We start from the raw sequence: 23,007 nt of genomic DNA, 5'->3' as shown, positions 1-23,007 counted from the left end.
TCATTTAGGTAGCCGAATAAATTTATTTCGCTACCGAAAAATAACGGTACCGTTATTTTTTCGGGTACCTTAACCGCTTTCATAAAGGTACCCTATCAGCTTAGGCGTTGTTGCCAAGCCGCCCGCGCCTTTTTTTTTTTCTAGGGGGGGAAATGCATTCCGCATACCACCCGGGTGCGGGGGGTGACCCGAGTGGTTATGTGGGACTCCCGTCTAGGCTAATGAGGCCCACGGTATACCCACTAAAAACCCCCCATATGCCACCTCGCCGCCTTATTGGTGGGGTTACAGGAACGCTTGCGACTGCGTACTCATCCGCGACCCCACCGGCGGCAGCCGCCCGCGAGCGGCTCCTTCGCGAATGCCCGAAGGCCCTTCACGCGAGGCGCGCCAGATGGTTCGACGCGCCTTCCTCCTCGGCCTCCGTCCTGCAGTGTAGCGGACCCCCCCGAGCCCGCCACAAGGAGGCCACGGGCGCCAGAAAACTCCCCAGCGCCCGGCGGCAGATGAGGTCCATGGTTCTGCCGCAAACCACAACTCGGCTGCAGAGGACAGGGAGAACGGCACACCGTAACACCGACACTCCTCTTCCTCTGCAGCCCCACCAACGCCGCTACAGCGGAACGGCCCCGCCAAGGTCACAGGGGATAGGGAGAGTGGCGCATCGTGATACCATCACGCCTCTTCCCCTGCGATCCCACCTCGGCCGTCGAGGATAGGGAGAACGGCTCACCGCAATACCGACACTCCTCTTCCTCGACGGTCCACCTCCAACGCGTCACAAGCAGGCTTATCAAACCCACTTGGAGCGTCCTCCTCGGGCCGGCCAGCACCTTAAACAGGCCGGCCCTGGTTGCCTCTTCGCTTCACCGTGGGAGACCAAGCCACGGCTACTAATTAAGCCCCTCCACCACAAGGTGGGCAACCCTCGGGGGGAAGCCGCCCGCGCCTTGCGCCAACTTGGTTCCTATTGGATGAAGCTGTCTATGTAAGTGTAAGCCCTTTTGATTTTATTTAATACTATCAGTTTGGCTATAATAACGGTTAAGGTAATATATACCGGAAAAAATACCGGTACCGTTATTTAAAACGGTAACGATATACCTTTATATCGGAGCAGTAACGTCACACTGTCTCTACTTCCCATACCGCTCGAATCGTGTTAAACATTAGGCGGGTCAGTCCACACAGAGCGAACATACGCGCGAGGCAATTTCCTCACGCACAAACCGGCCAGTGTAGACGTGCCTCGGCCGAGGCAGCGCGCGCGTTTTCCTCGCCCGAGCGCGCTTCCTCGCTCTGTGTGGACTCGCCTAATCAAATGATAAAACTACCCAACTATAATCCAGTATTACAATACAACTATAGTTCATTAAGATTTAATATCATATCTTGAATATTCTGCCTCAAAACTACAACATGCAATAGTCATAGAGCCAACATAAGGAAACAACTCAAAATTTTCATCTGATTACTTTGCCCCACTAGTGGATAAAATGCAAGTATCGCATTAGATTTTGAACAATCAAGAGGGCCTTTACCAGTTGGTGTGGTCATTAGAACGTAGTGATTATATGCTCTTTGGTGGTCATGTGAAAATAATATTCCCGCGTCAACTAAGATAGTCAAGTTAGTTTTGCAAAGTTGGCAGCTTTGGGACTATAGCTGGGTAGTTCTATCTCTTGGAGTGGTACGCCGTAGACTCCCGACCGATTATGTCATTTAAATTTCAAATTTAATTAGGCGGGTACCACACAGAGCGAGCGAGTGGGCACGTACGTGCGAGGCAATTTCCTCACGCACAAACTGGCCAGTGTAGACGTGCCTCGGCCGGGGCGGCGCGTGCGTTTTCTTCGCCCGAGGCACGTCTACACTGGCCGGTTTGTGCGTGAGGAAATTGCCTCGCGCGTATGCTCGCTCTGTGTGGACCCGGCTATTCATTGAAATAAAATCTAAATTGCAATAACTCAAAAACGACATGCCACTTGAAGAGTTATGACAGCTGAACAGAATTATATTGTATGGACCGTAGCTGAATCAAGATGCAATTCTACATTCTAGGTTCGGGTAAGAAATGAAACAACAGCCTGACTGAAAAATAACTTTATTCTAATAATTATACTTATCTCACAATTTGCAGAAATGTTCTCATTGACAAGCTGCAAACAAATGTTAGATGTTAATGGGTACCTAATGGAATTGTTCTCTTAATTTTAATAGTGATAAATCTTACTTAACATTATAAACACCAAATACTAACTATAAAGTCTAAAAGCTTTCTTATATTGATTCTCACAAATAAAATCTTGACTGGCTGTCTGTTAACTAACATCAGCAAAAGAGAAAAATTAACTTAAAACATAAAATGCAGAGACCTAGCTGTGACAACCAATTAAATTGTTTATTAATAAAGTTTCTAACTAGGCCTCAGTAAGTCAAATAGATATTTTAAAGTTGAGATATCTCCAATGAATGTCAATTTTAATCCTTGGCAGGTACTTCAATAACTCGGGGCTTGTCAATGATGCGGGCCGTGCGGTTGCCCTTCTCAACAATTCCAATAATCCAAGCCTGGTAGCCTTCCTGCTTTTCAATATCTTTGCAGTAGGCAGCGGCTTGTTCACGAGGCAGGCAGATCAGTAGTCCTCCAGAAGTTTCCGGGGCATGTCCTTGGAGCAGCTGGAACATGTTTCCACAAGCCTTTGCCACAGCTGCCATCTTGGCAATTACAGGCAGGTTGTGAATAACAAAAGAAACTTCATTCTTCTGGTGAGATGCCAAATTTTGTGCATGGCCAAGCAGACCAAAGCCAGTAACATCCGTAGAGCCATGAGCATTGTATTTATGCATCAATCTAGCTGCAATGCGGTTCAGCCGGCTCATGGAGTCCATCGCTCGATGGTACGCTTTACGAACATCCTCTTCAGACACAACCAGCTTTATTCTATTCCAACGTTCAGGCTGGTCCAGCCACTGATGGGCATTTACTGCAACTTGGGTGCCCAGAGGCTTGGTGAGCACCAACACATCGCCCATGACGGCGTTGTCGGGTACAATGTATTCGTTAGGCTGGCAAATAGTGGTAGCAACCCCCCCAATGGTGCACCAGGGGTTGATAACGGTTTGGCCTCCAGTCACAGAGGTGCCGGCTTCCAGAGCCGAATCCTTGAAACCTCTCATGATGAGCGGAATCACGACGTCGCGCTCCTTTTCAGTCATTTTAGTAGAGACGCCGAGAAGCATTAGCATATTGTCACATTCAGTCACACCCATTGCGTAGAGATCGCTTAGAACATTGGCACACGCGATTTTACCCATCATGTAGGGATCGTCGACGAGAGGGTAAAAAAAGTCAGTAGTTTGCACCAAACAAAGCCCGCCGTGCCTCAGCGGCGTCACCGAGCAATCCAAGCCGATGCCAATGCGCGGAATCGCCACATGCATAAACTGATCCTGCTCCTGCTGTGAGTAGTCTTGTTGTAGAGACTCAACAAGTTTTCCCAACACATCTTGAGGTACTTTACAGCTTCTTCCCTTTAGATCCGCAAATCGAGTCAATCGGAAACTCGCCTCCAAATCATGAGCCACCGGGTCGAATGGCCGACGCAAAGCTAAAGAATTGGGGTTACCGGCCATTTCGAGTTGAGCCGCAGCTAATGAATCTTGCGCTACACTAGATTGATACGACATATTACACTAAAACAAACCAATAACAATATTTTCGTGGATCTATTGGTACCACAATAGTTCGGAAACCCGACCCAACACGCCGTCCACTGACGCTTGCAAAATGGCGTCTCCTTTTACGAGAAGAAAATGGGGGCCGGAATGTATTTCGTAAAAGCCCCTCCTATTGGTTCATTGGTCACGTAAACAATAAAAGCTTGATTGTGATTGGTAGCAAAGTTTGTTGCCGATGTTTTTAACAATGAAAACGTACTGAATAAAGCCAAGATTGCGGTGTTTCATCCAGGTTTAAAGGGTTAACAAGACAAGTGAATATTGCGGCGTTGCTTGTTTTGATATAGTTGGTCAAACCAATTTGTCAGTAAATAAGAACAATAAAAACTATACTCATCCTTTTCTTTTGGATGCTAGTACTAGTGTAAGACAAAGATAGTATGACTCCCTCTGTCTATGTTTGAAATGAGATAGCCCTTTGACAGACTATATTTCTCGTGAAAAAACATCAAATAGAATTTCATTATTTTCATGATAAATATTACAAAAATTAGAAAAATACATATTATAATAAATTATTATGTTATTCTTTTGAATAGTTTTCGTAAGTTGCCTAACATGGGTTTTTACGCTTAAAATATTATAGTTCCATTTACATTTTTTTTTGGCAACATACTTTAATACTTTTACTTGGCATTTTGTTTTTTCTGCCAATCACGAGAAAGTATTAAAAAATTGGAATTCAGGTGCTACTGTGATAGGAGCGTCTCTGTGATTTTGATACGAAAATCATTTTCATTGGTTTAAATTCAGTCAATTTAAAGTTTTCTAAAAGTTTTGAAGAGGTTTTGAATAAATGCTGGCGGTTTGATTTCGTCGGCAATATTTTGGACAGTGAATATTTTGACAATGGCTATATTATATTTGTTTAGCTAAATTATGAACATCCATAACAATTATAATACACAATGGCTCTAAGCGGGTTTAGAAAGATAGAAAATGAAGCGGGCTACCCGTGTTATATTGAGTAAGTATTCGGCTGTGAATCAAACGAATTTATCCTCAATTGTACGACTTACTATAGAATATTTCAAGTTTTATTTCGATATTTGCATTATATTTTACATCTATGTATTAAGTAACTCAATTGTGGTCAGTCATTGATCTATGTAAAGTAAACTAGCACATGAATGCGGAAGTAATGTCAACTCTGTCTTTTACAGTGAAGCAACTGGAAGGCAGCAAAATGACCATCCGGAGTTCTGCAAGATCATGGAATCTCTGGAAGAGTACAACGGGATTAAATACAGCGCGTATCGTATCGCCTTCAAGGTGTTTGCCCTGCAGAGACAGCTTAGGGGTTAGTATTCATTTACATAAATCTTAAATGTAGAACACTGATCCGATAAGGACTTGCAGAGTTGAATTTGTTGTCATGTGGAGCCTATTTTGTCTTTTTGTTCTTGTATTTAATCACGGTCTACATTTAAAATTCATAGTTCCAGCTCTACGCATCAGTTCCGGAGTGTTCGCTCGTCACCAGCTAAGTTTATCAGAGACCAGCTTATCGCTGGATACGGCAGAACTGGAGGCTGTACTGGCTGACATATACTTTGCTGCGGAGAAAGAAGGCCTGTTCACAGGGGATGTTGACTTGGCAGTGGACTTGTTGATCAATCTGCTGCTCAATGTGTATGATAAGTGAGTTGCTGATTAGTAATACTTATATGCAGACCTCGTATTCTAGGGAGCATAATTTATTGACAGGTAGGGAGTTCCTAATTCCTAAATAAATTAACTTATCAATACTTTTCCCCAATAGTGATCCTTCCAAGTTTTGTTTGTAAAAATACTATTTTATTGAAAGTATTCACATGAAACAAAATTCCCTTCTTTATATTAAAGTCCACCTCATCCTTAAATAGAAATGAACTCACTCTTTTCCACAGTTTAACGGCTACTGCTTTTCAACACAAACCTTGACTAAACCTTGTTCTTATTAAACTGACAGTTCAATTTCTCAAATTAGTAATAATAGTACAAAAGGATTGTTATAATTGGATGTACCTGAAGTTCTAAACGTTTTTTTTTCAATGGAAATGAATAAAAAAAATTTTTCAGTCCCGAGCTAGTATCGATCTGAAACTTCACACAAATCTTCTTTGTAGACCCAAAAATCATAATAAAAATTATCAAGAGTCTACCACCCCCGGAACTACCCCTTTGGCTTAAAAAACTCACCCCTAAGACTCAAAAAAATACTATTAAGCCTTATATCGATCTGAAAATTTACACAAATCTTCTTTGTAGACCCAAAATTCATAATAAAAATTATCAAGAGTCTACCACCCCCGGAACTACCCCTTTGGCTTAAAAAACTCACCCCTAAGACTTAAAAAAATACTATTAAGCCTTATATCGATCTGAAAATTTAGAAAGAAGATTTGTGTAAATTTTCAGATCGAAACGTGCTCGCTCAGTGGGGACCCGGCTAATTGCCACGTGAGTCGGCTCGTTATGATTTAAAGTAGCTGGCTGATTCAATGAGTGACCATTTATAAACAATTCCATAATTATGAAACCTTTCAAGGTGTTAGTTGTGATAAAATTGTACTTTAATAGGCGGGTCCAAACAGAGCGAGCATACGCGCGAGGCAATTTTCTCGCGCACAAAATGGCCACTGCACACTTGTCTCGGCCGTTGCGGCGCGCTCGGGCGAGGAAAACGTGCGCGCCGCCTCGGCCGAGGCACGTCTACACCGGCTGGTTTGTGTGGCCCCGCCTAATGAGAAGCCATCTGTGCTCACTCGAATCAGCCGACGTATCATTACATCTGTGGAAAGGAATATTTTGTATACATCTTTGGTGGAGTAACATAACTCCTCCATGTCTTTAATACAAATAAGTTTGTGGTGTGGAAGCTTTTGGGTTGTAGTCAGACTGTCTATGGATTCTTTACATTTTAATGTTTGTGTCAATAGCCGGATCCACACATAGCGAGCATACCCGCGAGGCAATTTCCTCACGCACAATACGGCCAGTGTAGACGTGCCTCGGCCGTATTGTGCGTGAGGAAATTGCCTCGCGCGTATGCTCGCTCTGTGTGGACCCGGCTAATTTACGTGATATGTATCTGATAATTAGTTTATTTGCATCTGTTACATCGTTATGATCCAACGTGTTTGCAAAAACTGTGCAATTATTTTCAGCTTCTTTATTAGATTCAAGTAATCTTGTCGACTGTGAAATTTCGTATGTGGAATCACAGTGTATATTTGAAGAGGCTGTACTGTTGATGATGTTTCAGATGTGGCATTTAGAATGCTAAAATTGTAGAACATGATGAATGCAGCTCTAAATGGTTTAGTGACTTTATAAGCAGCCTTAAATTGAATGACATTAGGGTTGTTTTCAAATGATTCCAAAAACTAACTCCATGATCTTGACTGACTCTATATGTCGATACTCGATATATACTGGAGCATTTTGTTTCTCTATTACGAGTATGTGGTTGTAGTGTCTTCGACGATTCTGTGCAAATCAGAGAACAAAGGAATCTTTTACTGTTAATAGATTTCATTACTTTTTCTTTGCTATGTTAATTATTATTCTTGGTGTTTGCTTTCGTTGCTTCAGATTACGTCTTGTCTTTAAGTAAAAAAATCTGTAGATAATATTTTTTTGGTTTATTCAGCAGGGTTTTGATTTCCATCCGTCCCCGAAGAATCATGGAATCTTGTGGATTTTTAGAACTTCGTTACAGAGAGTTCATGCATTTGCAACACTCATGCTTAATAACTGGGTAGCAATTGAAGTGGAGTGGAGTTAATTTGTTAGCAAATCGAAAGCCCTCACTCTGTTGTAATTTGTAATAGATTTAATTTAATCAGAAATTGCCAGTTTATGGATTGGGTCCGTCCAAAGGTGTTTCTTATTACTTAACTATTTTAATTATGTGGCAAGAATCAAGAAAAATGAAAAATGCACACTTTTTTTCTGATTTTCTAAGGATGGAACAAGGGGCTATCAAAATCGCTGCCAAGTTATCTTGGTTTGACTCTAATGCAATGCAAATTTACGCAGCAGCAGTGCTGTACGTACGAGTATACATAGGAATTGATGTTGGTTCTTCAAAAAGATTTATGTAACTCTACCAATTCAGCTTTCGCCATTAAATCTGCTTCTGTTTGTCAAATTTTTGCTTGAACACTTTAATTATTTCTTTATAACACAGACATTTCTTCTTTAAATATCTGTTTTGATCTTTTAATGCCTTATATTTCTTAGCAAGATTCTTTCTAGCAATTATTACTTTTTGGAGTCTTTTTTTTAAAGCAATTTCTTGGGGTGAATCAAAAATGGAATCTGAATCGCTGATGCATAATGGATCTATTGGTTCGTCTTGCTGGGAAGGTCCAGGTGTCGGATCCTAGAAAAATATATGTTTTTAGAACAGCCAAATCAACGCAATATGATTCACGAAAATTAGATAACCTGTAATTTTAATTTATCTAGACTTTTTCTATAAAAATGTCTTATATGTTATTTATATAATTAATAATCTTATGTTTATTAATAAATAAATCTAAAATCTTGAGAAAGTTTACGTTTTGAGGATCGTATGGTACTGCAAATTCTTTCAAAAAGACTCGTCCCGATTTTGAAATGTACTTGTCTTGTTCTCTAAAGTGCATCGAACATATGTATGTATACTGATTGGGTAGCCAAGTTTCCTCGTTACGATTCTTCTGCACAAATCGGATCCAATATTCACTTTTTTCATGGCCAGGCCGAAGAAACCTTGAACAATTAAGTAAGAATGAATTTCATAAACAAGCCTCCCTCCCTCCCTTCCCCTCCCTCTCCGCCACTCATTGCGAATTTTTTACTTTCCGCATTTGTATCGTAAATAACTATTCTCGCACGGGTGAGCACGAGCTTTTTTTTCGTAAAATATAATATCTATTCTATACAATATAATATTACATACTTGTTACACTGGCGATCTTCAAATTTTAAACCATTAATAACTCTGTCTATTTAATTTTTGTTAACAATTTTGACCAAATCGCCCTTATTGCACGAAAGAATCGATATTATATTAAGTAAAACATTTAAAAAATAACAAGAAAAAGATATATTTCGTAACTTCTGTGCACAAACAATACTTACATATAATCATTTTAGTAGGTACCAAACCAATGTGTGTAGTTTGTAAAATTTAAGTTTTGCGCCAAAGAAAATGGCGTCCCATTGTGAAAGTTTATAGTGACATGTCGTAATAATGTAATGATAGTAAAACAAGAGTTTTTCGATTGCTTACCTGTGGAATGTTATTCCGTGGCTTGCATTATGTTTTTTTGTATTATTGCTACAACTTTTGAGCACGCAGGAAGGCATTTTTTAATTCTTAAATATATTTTTTTAATTTTCGATACACGCGTGACACGTCGTCCTTAGTCTAAGATGTACTGAACGCAATGAAGTTCCGGCGCTTCATTTAGGTGCGGACTTATTTTCTTGAGAGAATGTACTCTTGTTCTTCCGATTCCAAAAATAGGAATTGTCATCGAGTGCCGAAATTACGCCCAATGGATAAATGGAACTTATGAAAACAATTCCAGCTATGATTTTATAATATCAATTATGTCCGGCTTTATTTTTACCCATGGGTTTGATACTCTTGACGTTTCAAGTCTGACAGTGACAGGACGGTAAAGTTGTTGGTTGTTGTCGTAGTTAATTGAATATTTATTTTCACATCAATTGTGTTGTGTCCTGTTCGTTTTTCACTCGTTATAGTATTTGTGGTGAGCGAAAGGTGTGCTCGTACACCAAATCAAGATTATAGCAATGAACTTGTGCTTGGGCGAGCGTAGCAACAATATGACTAGTTTCAACCTTCCATTCCAGGTAAAATTTTATGTTAATTAAAGGACTATAGGATGGTTCAGATGATTTAGACTAAATACCAACTGGAATGGACGTTGATGTCCAGATACTTAGGTAACTAATAATTAAAATAAATCCTTTATTTAATAAAACGAAACTGAAACCACAATCATCATCTAAATCCACAGCGCAGTCTTCGTCAAAGGCATAGGTACTAAACAGAATCCGCAACAAACTTCGTCCAATCTACATAAGTGATAATCCGCCACAGGCTTCGTCAAAAATGTACTAGATAAAATCCACAACAAGCTTTGTCCAAAAACTTAACACTACCTATGCCTCCCCGTTACCAAATTAACATTAGACGACCATCAGCTACCAAATTATCAAAACTAAATTGTATGTACCTAACTAATAATGTAAGGCTAGGATTTGTATGTATGTTTGTCTCTAAAATGTTACAAATTTATTGATTTAGCCACTCCCTATCTGTTCTTAAATTATGCCCCCTTGAATACAACTTAAAAAATGCTTTTTCCAGTGATAGAAATTGATGACATGGTTAAAGATGCTGCACACTATTCCTTTTCTTGTTGTGAAATAACTGAATAAAAAACATTTAGTGATAATACTGATAAAATAGCCTCTACCATAGTCCATTTGTTAAAGAACTGGGCTGCCCGAGAGTAATAGAATATATCAGTATGAATTAGATCTTTATGATTTTCTTCTATGTAGGTTTTATATGAATTGTTTTGTGTATAAAAAAAAATTAATCTAAGGGGTGTACCAAAAAAAAAAAAACTAAACTTGAAATGAAAAAAGAACTGATGCAATTAATCAAGAACTATGTTTTTTAAAATAAGTAAAAAAATGCTACTTTTAATTTAGATAAATATCGGTTTCTATTAATCATTATTTCTGTAGGAGTGATAGGCAGATTCTTCATAGCATATTCAGTGGAAAGTTTTTACAGAGCTGTTTGTCATATCAGCCCATCACCTGTTTTTTTGGCTGTTTTATCTTTCCCTTTTAAAACACTCTTGTTTAGAGCCCAATTATAGTCGAGGAAACGGTACTGCAGGATGTTTGGTGCTCTTACTCTGCTTTCTGTCAAATCAAATGCGTTTTTATGTACAAAGGAAGTTGTATGATTTTAGACTTGGCTTAGAATTAAATAATGCAAATAGACCTTTGTACGAAGAACTGAACTGATGTGTAATGGTTTGTTTCAATTTAGCCACATATGTATCCCAGTTTTTATGATAAAAATGTCAGTTTTATTTTTAGTACAAGCCTTAATAAATATATTTAGTTACTTTCTGCCACAACCCGAATTGGATCTTGGACCTCCAAAAACCATCATGCTTTTTTTCCAAAGCCGTTCCAGAGCCTGTCCAGTCGACATGCTCCTTTCCATGGCGTGCTGGTAGCATGCTAGATGGGATGTAGTAGCTTTTAGGCTTGTAGGTTTGGCTACCATACATTAGGACAGGAAGAACACATGTGTTGAATTATTTACCCTTTGTCTTAGAGTGGAGTTGTTTATCTTTGAAGAAACTTGAATTTTTTCAGAGACAGAAAAGAGCCAATCAGAGTGCTGGCGGCTAAGACCTTGCTTATCATCCTAAGTGAGGAATCTGTGTCAGACAAATGGGCAGCCCTAGCTAATTGCTGCGCGGACCACAATGGCTGCGTGTCGCCGCGGCGGCTGGCAGCCCTGTTGTCGAATATAGCCGCCCTGCCAGAGTTATTGGGCGATCCGTGCGAACAGATACAGAGCGACATTGACAGTTGCTTTGATAAGGTATGTTATTCTAGATCAAAGAGAATTTGAAATAGAGGTGGATTGTCAAAGAAAACTTTGTGGCCACAATAAATTTACTGTCATCTTTCGACACATGATTAAAATCCTTTCACTGATGTGTTCAAATTGCTAAATATCAAAAAGTGGCGCCATCTAATAAATCAAAGGCCAATGGTATGGCGGCATCGTTTTGAGCGATGGCGTCACAACCTTTGGGTTGGGCCCGATAAGATGGCGTCACTTTTTGATATTTAGCAAATTTAACACATATCCGCGAAAGAATAAGAATCAAAGTCAAATGGCGTTCTAAAAGTTTTAATCATATGTCTAAAGATGGCAGTAAATTTACTGGGGCTACAAAAAATTTTCTTTGACAATCCACCTCTCTATTTCAAAGTCTTTTCGTTCTAGATAATGGATGAGTGCCTAACCAGTCGGTGGTCTCATTGGAATCGGTTTAGGAAAGTGTGTATTTGTTTTCAGAGCGCCGGCATGCTGGGCGCGCCGGCGCGCCTCGTGGCGGCGTGGGGCGCGGGCTGCGCGCGCGCGGGCTGGCTGGGCGGCAGCGCGCGCGTGCGCGCCAGCAGGAACAGCTCCTGCGTCAGCGCCAAGTGCGCGCAGTGTCGGGCGCCGCTTATACAGGTACTACCTTACATTGTAGGAGAGCCCGTAAACCGCTCAAACATGGACGAGTGAGTTTGAGGGCCGACACGTCAGTGGAGGCCCTCAAATAATACGAGTCCATCTGTAACGTTTCCGGTCGTAATGTAATGAGTGCTTTTCACGACTAGTGCAAATAAGAAAACATTTGCATAACTATAAGTACTCTATCGGAATGGAAATTAGTGTGTAATGGAAATAATTTAGTGTGGGGACAATTTATATTTTATTCACTAGAAGAACTCATTTTTATAGCGTAGATACGTATTTCTTGTATTTTTAGTGAAACACAATTTACACTATCCAATTGTAAGTATTTTCCGATTCCGCCTTTTTTACTTTTTTTATCACTTTTAAAAGGCGTTTTTCTGCTGTTTGCTTCAAACCGACTCTAAACTTCGAAGCGTTTTTGCTAAAACCACAAACAGCTACTAAAATAAAAACGCCTTAAGCGTGAACTGAATGATTTTGAAGCTTCTTTTTTTTAAAAGTAATGGATCCTATAAATAACCTAATTTTAATTTTCAATAAAAAGTTGCACCATAAAAAGACCTATTACCATCACCAATAACAGATGATGATAACAATGACCACCAATGACAGTTGATGATAACAATGAAACATTGTTACTTTCAACAACCTACTTTCCAGCTTGGTTTTAGACCATCTATTGCCACCTTTCCGTACAGTAGCGTGAAAAACCTGGTGGGCAAATTTTCTTCATGGGGGGCCAGAAAATTTAAAAAAATCCGAGAAGGGCCGGAACTGCAGAATAAATGCATTTTGATTATCGTTATGTCCCGAGTACTAATTATTTCGAAGCACTGGCGGCGGGCCGGAGCTGGATTATAGTATCAGTGCCCCAATTATCCAACCAGCTTATTTAATAGAGTAATATATTAAAAATTAAATAAATCTATCTGGGATGGGATAAAAAAACAGGATAAGCGAGAATCACGTCTAAATTTAAACTTTAAATCACTAATTTAGAGTTACATTCATCGAAAAAACTAGAAGTACTCGCGGCTTATGCAACAAAGCGCCGGAGCCGCGGAATCTATTAAGAAACCTAATTAAAAGAATGGCACAGGCACTAACTTATACCAAAGGAATTGCTATCTTACCTCCCAAGCTCCACCTCTCCTTACTCGAATATTGAATTGGTATAAGGTTATATCTGCACTATTTGAAAATAACTCTAATACAAATAGCAGCTCTAACTTAAGCACTAAGTTTCCAAAGTTTTTTAAAACGAAAGGGGACGGCCGTTTCTCTATACCAACGTAGCCCCCATTTTCCTCACTGGATATTGACACTTTGGAAAATATTTTGACATATTTTGATGTATATTAACCATAGCTATGCCCCTACGTTTGCCTTTTTTCGATTTATTGATTATTGTAAATATTAGGAGATGAAGTTTGAGATGTGGTTGTGGAGAAGAATGGAAAGAATAAGTTGGACTGAGAAAAAAGCGAACGAGGAAGTGCTGCGGATTGTTGGAGAGAGAAGAAACCTGCTGAGGACCAAAGAGAATAGACGAGGAAAAATGATAGTTCACTTGATAAGACACGACACTTTCTTTAAAGCTATTTTGGAAGGCAAGATCGAAGGTAGAAGAGGAAGAGGAAAACCACGAGCAAGTTACACGCAGCAACTAAAAGGAAAAGTAAATGTCGTGTCTTACCCCGGACCTAAATAACTTGGCCGAGGACCGCAAAAACTGGCGTCTACTACACCGACAAGAGCCATGCTCTTAAATGTTGATGATGATCAGTGATCGGAACTATGGGAGTAAAACTTTAACAAAACTTGTTAAGCGGACATAAAATAGTGCATACAGCCCTAAAAATATTCATGTCCATAGGGATAGGAATAGTATAGTACTTACAGCCATAAAAATATTTACATTCATAGATATTCGAATATTTTTAAGGCTATAAGCACTCTTTTTACGCCCGCTTGATAAGTTTTGTTAAAGTTTTACTCCCATAGTTCCGATAACTGATGATGATGAAATATTATGAGCGAAAAACAGATTCATACAAGTTTTAAAATACTCCTAACTCTAAAAATAATAATTAAAAATTCGAAAAAAATCAAACTTAGGGGCATTGCTATCATCAATAGGCTAATATCAAAGTTGATATACAACAAATTGTGTCAAAATATTTTCAATAATGTTAACATCCAGAGAGGAAAATGAGGACTACTGGGCGATTTCGCTCGGGTCCTCCACGTTCGTCTAACATTATTCATAACCATTCTTCTTTTATTATTTTACAGGTTCTAAAGTTCAAATGTTCAAAATGCTGCGATACGTACTTCTGCGAAAAGTGCTACCTGTACGATAAAGACTTGACAACAGTCAGTGGGCACAAGAATAGTCATTTAGTTCACGAGATTATTGATGGAGAGGTATGCAAACAACAACCAATATTTACTCAAAGGAGAAATCTACAAACTGACACGAATAAAGAAAATTATTATCAACAATTGCTTAAATTACTTTTACAGTACATATGGTGCTACTTTACCGCACTAGTGTGGAAATTAGCATATTACGTTACTATGTCGAACATTTACAGGGCCATATGTACTGTAAAACGTTGTACGATACATGTGCGAATAGGTAATTCGCAACTCCTGTCGATTTAAAACACTCCCTTCGGTCGTGTTTTAATTTATCGCCACTCGTTTCGAATTTCCTATTTTTCGCACTTGTAATGTACTTAATAAGTAGCTACTTTCATTTGAATTTTGTGAATAGTAAACGCATAATACCCGTAAGAATCAGACTCAGAGATAAATATTCTAAAACAGGTCACTTATGACATTAGTCGACACGAATGGCTCATGATAAAAAAAAAACCCTTTTTTTGGAAGTGAAACATACTGAAAATATTCAACCTAAAAACGTGAGTGGCATGTTCTCATATATTTACAGATTTTTAACTTATGATCATCATAGTATGCAATTTCTAATTTCAGACAAAACCCCAAGAATGTATAAGTTTCATCAAAACAATGAGACGCTTCTTCTTCTGCACCAAAACGAGGAAGAAGGCCAAGAAGAAAGCCACAAAGAAAGCGACTAGCATGACGAAAGAGAAGGAGACAGTTAAGAAAGAGAGGCCCACTATGTTCACGTCGACTGTGGGGAAGGCGTCGGGACACGTGAATAATAACCCAACAAGCATGCTGCAGGATATTATAGTGCAGTTGGAAACACAGAACAAGTAAGCTTTTATTCCATTAACACATTGATTACCGGGAATCCGCTCGGCTGGTTCTCTGTTCGTAGTCGCTTTCCTCTACAAAGCGGGAAAACACTGGGATCGGCTACGAGCGTAGCGCTAAGAAAACGTTGGTAGCGAATGTGTTAAGAACCACGAGGACAATTATTAACCAACCATACACCACAACTATTTGTCAGAAAGAGACAAACAGATAACGTTTCATAAACGCCGGAGTATCTTTCTAACAAAAAGGAGCCAGCTTTTTTTTTAATACTACGCTGGTGGCAAACAAGCATACGGCCCACCATTTGGTAAGCAGTCTCCGTAGCATAGGCTACCATTGAGCTCCAGAGGAGTTACATGCGCGTTGCCGACCCTAACACTCCGCACCCTCGTTGAGCTCTGGCAACCTTACTCACCGGCAGGAACACGACACTATGAGCTTAGCTTAGATTAGAGTTTTTCGATTCACTTCTCTGTTTCCGCTACCCAAAGCTTGTCTGGAAGAGATCGCTTTAGCGATAAGACCGCCTGTTGCCTCTTCATTTAATCAATTGCTAGAAAAGAAAAAGTTCTTGTATCTTTTTACTGAGGTGTACCAATAAAGAGTATTTTAGTTATCTATCTATTTTAGTCTTAACAAAGTGAGACCGAGCTTTGCTCCGAAAACATATAAAGACTCAAAAGTGGCTAAGACCCCGCTAGATCTATTTTTCGCCCCCAAATATGGCGAATCTCATCCAAATCGTTAGAACCGTTTCCAAGATCCCCGAGATATATAAACAAGAATTGCTCGCTTAAAGTTATCAGATTCTGTGTAGGTACCATTAAAAAAACCGGACAAGTGCGAGTCGGACTCGCCTACCGAGGGTTCCGTACTTTTTAGTATTTGTTGTTATAGCGGCAACAGAAATAAATCATCTGTGAAAATTTCGACACTAGCTATCACGGTTCATGAGATACAGCCTGGTGACAGACGGACGGACAGCGGAGTCTTAGTAATAGGGTCCCGTTTTACCCTTTGGGTACGGAACCCTAATAGCCTATCTTTGAAAGCTCCCTGAAACCAAGTTTTCCTTAAATACCATTCCAAATACACAGCCTTCATTCTAGAATGTCTCTGTCCCTTAGTCTGTCATCGCGCTGTATTTTATTTGGCTGATATTTCATAAACATCTTTTCAGAGCTCTAGAAGAACTTTCAGCTCAGTTACAGAACGCAAAGGATCCTGAAGAGGGGCTGCGAGTGAAGGTGGACGCTCACTGGAGCCAGATATCCAAGCAAATAAACAGGCTGAAAATATTAAAGGTAAGTCTAGCTAAAAATAATTTGAAATAGAGACAGGGTGTATTGTCAAAGAGAACTTTTTAGCGACGTAAATTTACTGCCATCTTTCGACACATAATATAATTAAAACTCTTAGAACGTCATTTGACCTCATTCCTTATTCTTTCATTGATATGTGTTCAATTTGTTAAATATCAAAAAGTGGCATCATTTAACAATAAAAAAAGTACAAGTCAACGACCTCGTTTTCGAAAAAAATATATATATAAAAAAAGTACATTTTTGCCTTTGTTATTAATTCTCGAGTAATTGTGGAAAATTCTCTGTGACAATTATTCTTGAAATTTATGCCCTCATTCATAAGCTATCGAATGTTTTTTTTATGTGCGATAGGTAAATGGACAGATAATGGTACATTAACCAAGTGCAGTCATGTTTGGCACCATAAAACTTTGAAGGGGTGCATTTTTAAAATGGGGTGATTTGTCGATAAAATTCATCGTACTATACGTGGTCAACGGCTCCACTATACGTGTACAAACACATACGAGTAGTATATGATATGACGTATGGCGGTGGCGTTACCATCAGGTTTAATGGGTTGTGTTCTCTTCTTCCTCGTTCCCTCTTAATTGCTATAAAACCAACTTTCAATTGCTATAAAACAAATCTAACCTAACCTAGGTTAGGTTTGTTTTATAGCAATCCTATAGGATAACCTAAGGAAATTTCTGAAAAGTTAACGGTTTCAGAGTTATGACTAATGATAATATGACTATCATTACATTATGACTTTCAATATTTATGCCAAACAAAGGGATCCGGGTTATAAGCCATGTGGCCCATGTGGACTGCACGGTGCAGACTGCCGCCAGCCGACCTCTTCACAGCGTTCGACCATCTCATACGTGCCCCGCCCCGAGCATGTTTGCCATTACTTCGGCCTAATATCATATATTTCTCCACATGATGCATTGGAGACTGCATAAATGTCCGAAGAATCGTTAGTCGTGGGTTGTGTTATGCACTCATCTTACACTCTTCTAATAATTACAGGAAAACCTCGCATCCAACACAACGCTACCTACAGCAGAACCCGAACACCCTCAAGCCTTTGATCTCTTCAGTCCCATACTCACACTAGAACATAGCGACAAGCGCTCCAAGCAGTCCCAGGCTCCAAGAATACTAAGTTTAGACTCCGGGAACTTCTCAGTGATCTCCAAACAGGAGCCGCTGGTGACAGTGTCTGGAGATGCCTTGAAGCCGGTGATGGTGCATAAGTCGGACAGTATATCAACGGTTTCTATGAGGGATATCAGCAATTGGTATAATGGTAAGTCCCTACCAATATTATAACAGAGTGGCAAGCGCTTCAAGCCATCCCAGGCTCCAAGAGTACTTAGTGTGGACTCTGGAAACTTCTCTGTAATGTCCAAATAGGAGGTTCTGTTCACATAGTCTGGAGATGCCTTGAAACTTAGCACTTGGCATAAAGGTAAGTCCCTACCAATACTAGAACAGAGTGACAAGTGCTCAAAGCTCTCCCAGGGTCAAAGAGTACTTAGTCTGGACTCTGGAATTTTCTCTGTGATGTCCAAACAGGAGCCACCATTCGGGGATGCCTTGAAGCCGGTGATGGTGCACAAGTCGGACAGTATATGAATGGTTTCGATGGGGGATATCAGCTGTTGGTATAATAGTAAGTCCCTACCTATACTAGAACAGAGCGATAAGTGCTAAGCTGTCCAAAATATTATAAATAAAAAATGAGTTCATGGTATAGGGACCGTGCGCGTTGGAGGGTCAGTCATCATGTGTCCTGAATCGGAAATATAAACATGTAGGTTGACAATTCAACTTAAAGCCAGTGCTGCCATCTACCGTCTCGTACGTTTTCTTGTGTATAGTAGGTTCTGCCATCTTGTGGTATATATCGAAAGCATAAACTTCACATTTATACCCCGCGTCAAAAATCTGATGTCTCCTGTGCTGCCCCCTACACTTAAAACACTCGTCTGTCTTTTCTTACTATTCTATTATTTGAATGCATTTTAGTTTAATTCATACCCCGAAAACAAGTGTCAACAACACAATTGCCCAACTTTAGTGCAGCAAATACCTCAGCAAATATTCTGTTTAGCATGTTTTACTATCTTTAGATCAGTCAGTGTTACTTAAAAAAGTAAATTGAAACCAACCTATTTATTACAGAAACAGAGCACGCAAGCAAGCAAATAACGCTGCCAAACCAAGCAGACTGCACGTCCCAGTCCATCGCGGCCACGGAGCAGCAGTACGCGGCCGACATCCGCTCCGTGGAGACCAGCAACGACAAGATGAAGGAGCTCAACGCTGACCTGGACACGGTGCTGGACCGCCTGCAGCAGATATTGACTAATAACTTCGCTATGGATGGTTAGTGTTTTCATGGGCAGTCGTTTAGCCAAGAAGCTTAAAAAAAACTATTATGCAGCTAGAATATTTTTTGACAAAGGATTATTCACCTGTTCCTTAATGATCTTTTTCTATGTCCAAAAGAGGGGTATGGGCATTGTGAATTTCATCTCGCTTTGTGTGGTAGGGCACAGCCAGTGGATGTCATTCCAGATCTAGAGCAGAGCCCAACTGGGGAAGTACCTCCACCTTACAGAAAACAGCAGCCAAATAACACTAGACCCTACTCATAGTGTTGTGTTCCTGTCGGTGAGTAAGGTTGCCAGAGCTCAACGAGGAGTGGCGGGGTTACGGTCGGCAACGCGCATGTTACTCCTCTGGAGTTGCAGGCGTACATAGGCTACGGAGACTGCTTACCATCAGGCGGGCCGTATGCTTGTTTGCCACCGACGTAGTATAAAAAAAAATGTACTGGCCTATGAAATTAGCCATTAGCAAAGAGAATTAAGAAGACCAAGAGTGCTCACTCCATATAACGGATTTGTTACCAAAAATACTATTATTTTCTTTGTCGACATCTAGCGTCAAGTAGCGGAACTCTCAGTACTGCTTCACGACATTAGATGTCGTGGCAAACAAAAAGCCTAATGCTCAGCGATTTTCAGCTAATTGTATGAAAATAATAGTATTTTTGGTAACAAAACCATTGTATGGAGTGAGCACTCTTGGTCTTCTTAATTCTCTTTGCCATTAGGTATTTTTTTCACACCAGCCAAATTACTTCGGCTGTAAGCGAAAATTGTTTTTTTATTATTCGCTGTCTGTTCAAATAACTAGTTTTTGCAATGATAATCGTTTATTTCATGTCATTTTTATAGCTAATCGGTTTCCTGCTGTAAAATTTCCAATATTGCTTTTATCAAAAATATTTTGATAACATAATGATAGTTAATTCGAATTTCCGATTTCGTTCAAAAACAAAATTGCCAAATATGTGACGTCACCCCAGGGGGGGGGGGGGGGGTTCCAAATGTGACCAGTGACCAGGGGGGGAGGGGTAAAAAAAAAATGAAATTCGTGTGATGTAATTTATGAATGACCCCTTGGCAGAAAAAGAAGTCCTCATCGTCAGTTTTCAAATGATACATTGACATTTGACTCCCTTAACCTTTTGAATTTTATTCTAAAGTAATAGACCCCATTTTCCTGTGTTTTCTGACACTCCATTATGCCCATTGAAGGCTTCATCTTATTTGCATTTCAGAGTCTTCGTTCGACAACAACCAGCTGCGTGAGACCGCGAACGAGATGGAAGGCCTGCTCGGGACGCTCATCCGCGGCGTGGAGCAGAGGGCGACCCTCAACGCTACTAAAGATCTAGTCTAGTGTTAACCCTTTCAACGCCGCGCCATTGTGAACCTTGCCGGAATCAAAGAGAATTTGAAATAGAGGTGGATTGTCAAAAAAAAATTTGTGGCCACAGTAAATTTACTGCCATCTTTCGACACATGATTAAAACTTTTAGAACGCCATTTGATTTTGATCCTTATTTATTCACTGATTTGTATTAAATTTGTTAAATATCAAAAAGTGGCGCCCTCTTACCGGGCATCAGTTAAAAGTAGTGGCGCCATCGTTCGAAACGATGCCACACCTTTGGTCTTTGATCTAATAGATAGTGTCACATTTAACACAAATCTGTGAAAGAATAAGGATCAAAGTCAAATGGCGTTCTAAAAGTTTTAATCATGTGTCGAAAGATGGCAGTAAATTTACTCTGGTCACAAAGTTTTCTTTGACAATCCCCCTATTTCAAATTCTCCTTGCCTGAATGCACGAAGGTTGACATAAGGCTGTGGCTGCGCGCGTCAGCTGACGAGCGGTCAAAGTGCTATCGGGTCCAGGAAACAGTAGAGCTGTTTTAGGCGCATATCACACTGGATCCGATTTGCACGTCGCTCCGATGTTTGAGCGAGACAACGCTATGCGCGTATTACCTATAGCGACATCTCGCTCGCACATCCAATATGCCAAGCGCCTTACCCGTTTTATTTACCACTTGTAAGCTGTTAATATTTTCTTTGTGCTTTAACCAGCTGTCCGACCGACGGCAATCAGCGATAACCGAGCTTTTTCTACAACGACAAGTTTTTTTTAAACATGATTTTGGTCGGCATTGTAAATTTTCGGCAATCAACGTTTTAAAAAATGTATATGTTTAATATACATACATTTTGGCGTTTTAAATGTATATAATAATGTATGTGTGTAATGTATGTGTATTTCACACAAAATCTAATAGTCGATCGCTTGTCGCTTACTCGCCGCCGGTCAGGCAGTTGAAGCATGCAACAGCATGTTGAATAATGACTATTTCTCCACAATAAAGAGGCCTTCTTAACATATATAACTGTATATTATACCATAATTTACTCTAGTATGAGCCAACAGACATACCGTAATACCACCCAACTGTAGTCTGGTACTAAGAGAATTTGAAATAGAGGGGGGCTGTCAAAGAAAATTTTGTAGCCACAGTAAATTTACTGCCATCTTTCGACACATTATTAAAACTTTTAGAACGCCATTTGACTTTGATCCTTATTCTATTACTGATATGTGTTAAATTGTTTAAATATCAAAAAGTGGCGCCAGATCAAAGGCTTAAGGTATGGCAGCATCGTTTCGAGCGATGGCGCCATAATCTTTAGGTAGTGCCCGGTAAGATGGCGCCACTTTAAGATATTTAACAAATTTAACACATCAGTGTAAGAATAAGGATCAAAGTCAAATGACGTTTTAAAAGTTTTAATCATGTGTCGAAAGATTGCAGTAAATTAACGTGGCTACAAAGTTTTCTTTGACAATACACCTCCATTTCAAATTCTCTTTGCTATAACTATGGTCAAAGAGAATTGAGTATAGATGCGTATTGTCAAAGTAAATTTTGCAGTCAACTAAATTTACTGCCATATTTCGACACAGGACTAAAACTCTTAGAATGACATATTGCTACTACTGACCCATGTGTCGCCATCTATTCGAGCATTTTTTTTTCTTGATTTTTCTAGGCACGTTTTTTCTTAGACTTTATTTATCCACAATTTCAGGACGTAATTAAGTATACCAATAAAGTAGTACCAATGTCCTTTTTAGTCTTTTCTGCGCTTTCTCTTACATTTTATAAAGTGGTTTTAGAGCAGAGGTTTAATTAATTATTGTTATTCTTTCTTTTCTTTTGTCTTATTGCGAATTACATGTATTTTGACATGTGTAATATAGTGTTAATTTTCAATAACAAATAAATGATTGAGAGTTAGACCAAGCTAAGTTGACAGACTGTGCAAGTCAAAGATTTTAAAAGTAAACAAATATCAAATAATAATCCGTAAATAGACAAGAATATTTTGGACGATAGTTGGAGCTGTGGACTACATGGGTGGTTACGGTACTTTCTGTTGTGTTTGCTGTTAGACATCGCTGGGACACGATAGTATGTTCGTGTCATCCACGATGACGCGCAGATTTGTCAAATCTAACCTTTAATAACATGACAATACGACTCAAGGCAGGCGTCTTCGTGAATGACACGATCTATAAGTTAGGTATACTGTGAAGCTTAGTCATACTATTGGGAGCGTGCACGATGGCAGCGCCGCTTAGCGTTCGCAACTACTGGGGAGCTGTCAAATAATGAGCTCAACAAAATTAAAGATTATTCCTTAAAAATGTTTACTATAATACAGTTACCAATGTGCGGAATCTTTCGTTTTTAATGTGAAACACACTTGGCTTTAGCTTTACTGAAAATAGTCAGAATTATCTGTGTATTTTATATTAATCGGTGAATTTTCTTCGTCGTTGCTTCGTTACAAATTCAATGAAAAAAATGTATGTTTCATTATGTTTCGATGGCCCACTTCGTGATCGTCTCCCTGGGGATACGTATGATGCTTTCAAGTATAAAAGTTTTGCTCTTCTTCACAGGTTTTAATCAAGTCATTTTATGTTAAAACATATGTTCTTTCGCTTATCACAACGTTT

At 39.6% G+C, this 23,007-nt stretch overlaps 2 protein-coding genes and 1 long non-coding RNA gene across 3 annotated transcripts; 1 reads left to right on the top strand and 2 right to left on the bottom strand.

The window, feature by feature from the left end:
- Positions 1-2,088: 2,088 nt before the first annotated feature.
- LOC133527554 (inactive selenide, water dikinase-like protein) lies at positions 2,089-3,975 on the bottom strand. Its single transcript, XM_061864611.1, has one exon. The coding sequence runs from the start codon at positions 3,688-3,690 to the stop codon at positions 2,482-2,484; it is 1,209 nt and encodes a 402-aa protein (XP_061720595.1). The 5' UTR covers positions 3,691-3,975; the 3' UTR covers positions 2,089-2,481.
- Positions 3,976-4,343: 368 nt separating this feature from the next.
- Positions 4,344-22,943, top strand: LOC133527547 (dystrophin). The gene is made up of 11 exons (XM_061864601.1): positions 4,344-4,708; positions 4,905-5,041; positions 5,181-5,382; positions 11,149-11,380; positions 11,864-12,022; positions 14,327-14,458; positions 15,032-15,279; positions 16,464-16,587; positions 17,623-17,902; positions 18,781-18,984; positions 20,228-22,943. Exons 1-11 carry the CDS (start codon positions 4,650-4,652, stop codon positions 20,347-20,349), a joined length of 1,899 nt encoding a protein of 632 aa, XP_061720585.1. The 5' UTR covers positions 4,344-4,649; the 3' UTR covers positions 20,350-22,943.
- LOC133527578 (uncharacterized) lies at positions 7,037-9,719 on the bottom strand. Its single transcript, XR_009800896.1, has 3 exons — positions 9,005-9,719; positions 8,289-8,481; positions 7,037-8,110 (listed from the first exon to the last, which is right to left on the bottom strand). It is a non-coding gene; the product is annotated as an uncharacterized LOC133527578 (long non-coding RNA).
- Positions 22,944-23,007: the final 64 nt, after the last annotated feature.

The sequence above is a fragment of the Cydia pomonella genome, chromosome 18 (genome assembly GCF_033807575.1).
Source record: "Cydia pomonella isolate Wapato2018A chromosome 18, ilCydPomo1, whole genome shotgun sequence".
NCBI classification, from domain to species: domain Eukaryota; kingdom Metazoa; phylum Arthropoda; class Insecta; order Lepidoptera; family Tortricidae; genus Cydia; species Cydia pomonella.
Note: the sequence above shows the minus strand (reverse complement) of the source record. Positions and strands in the feature narration are given on the sequence as shown.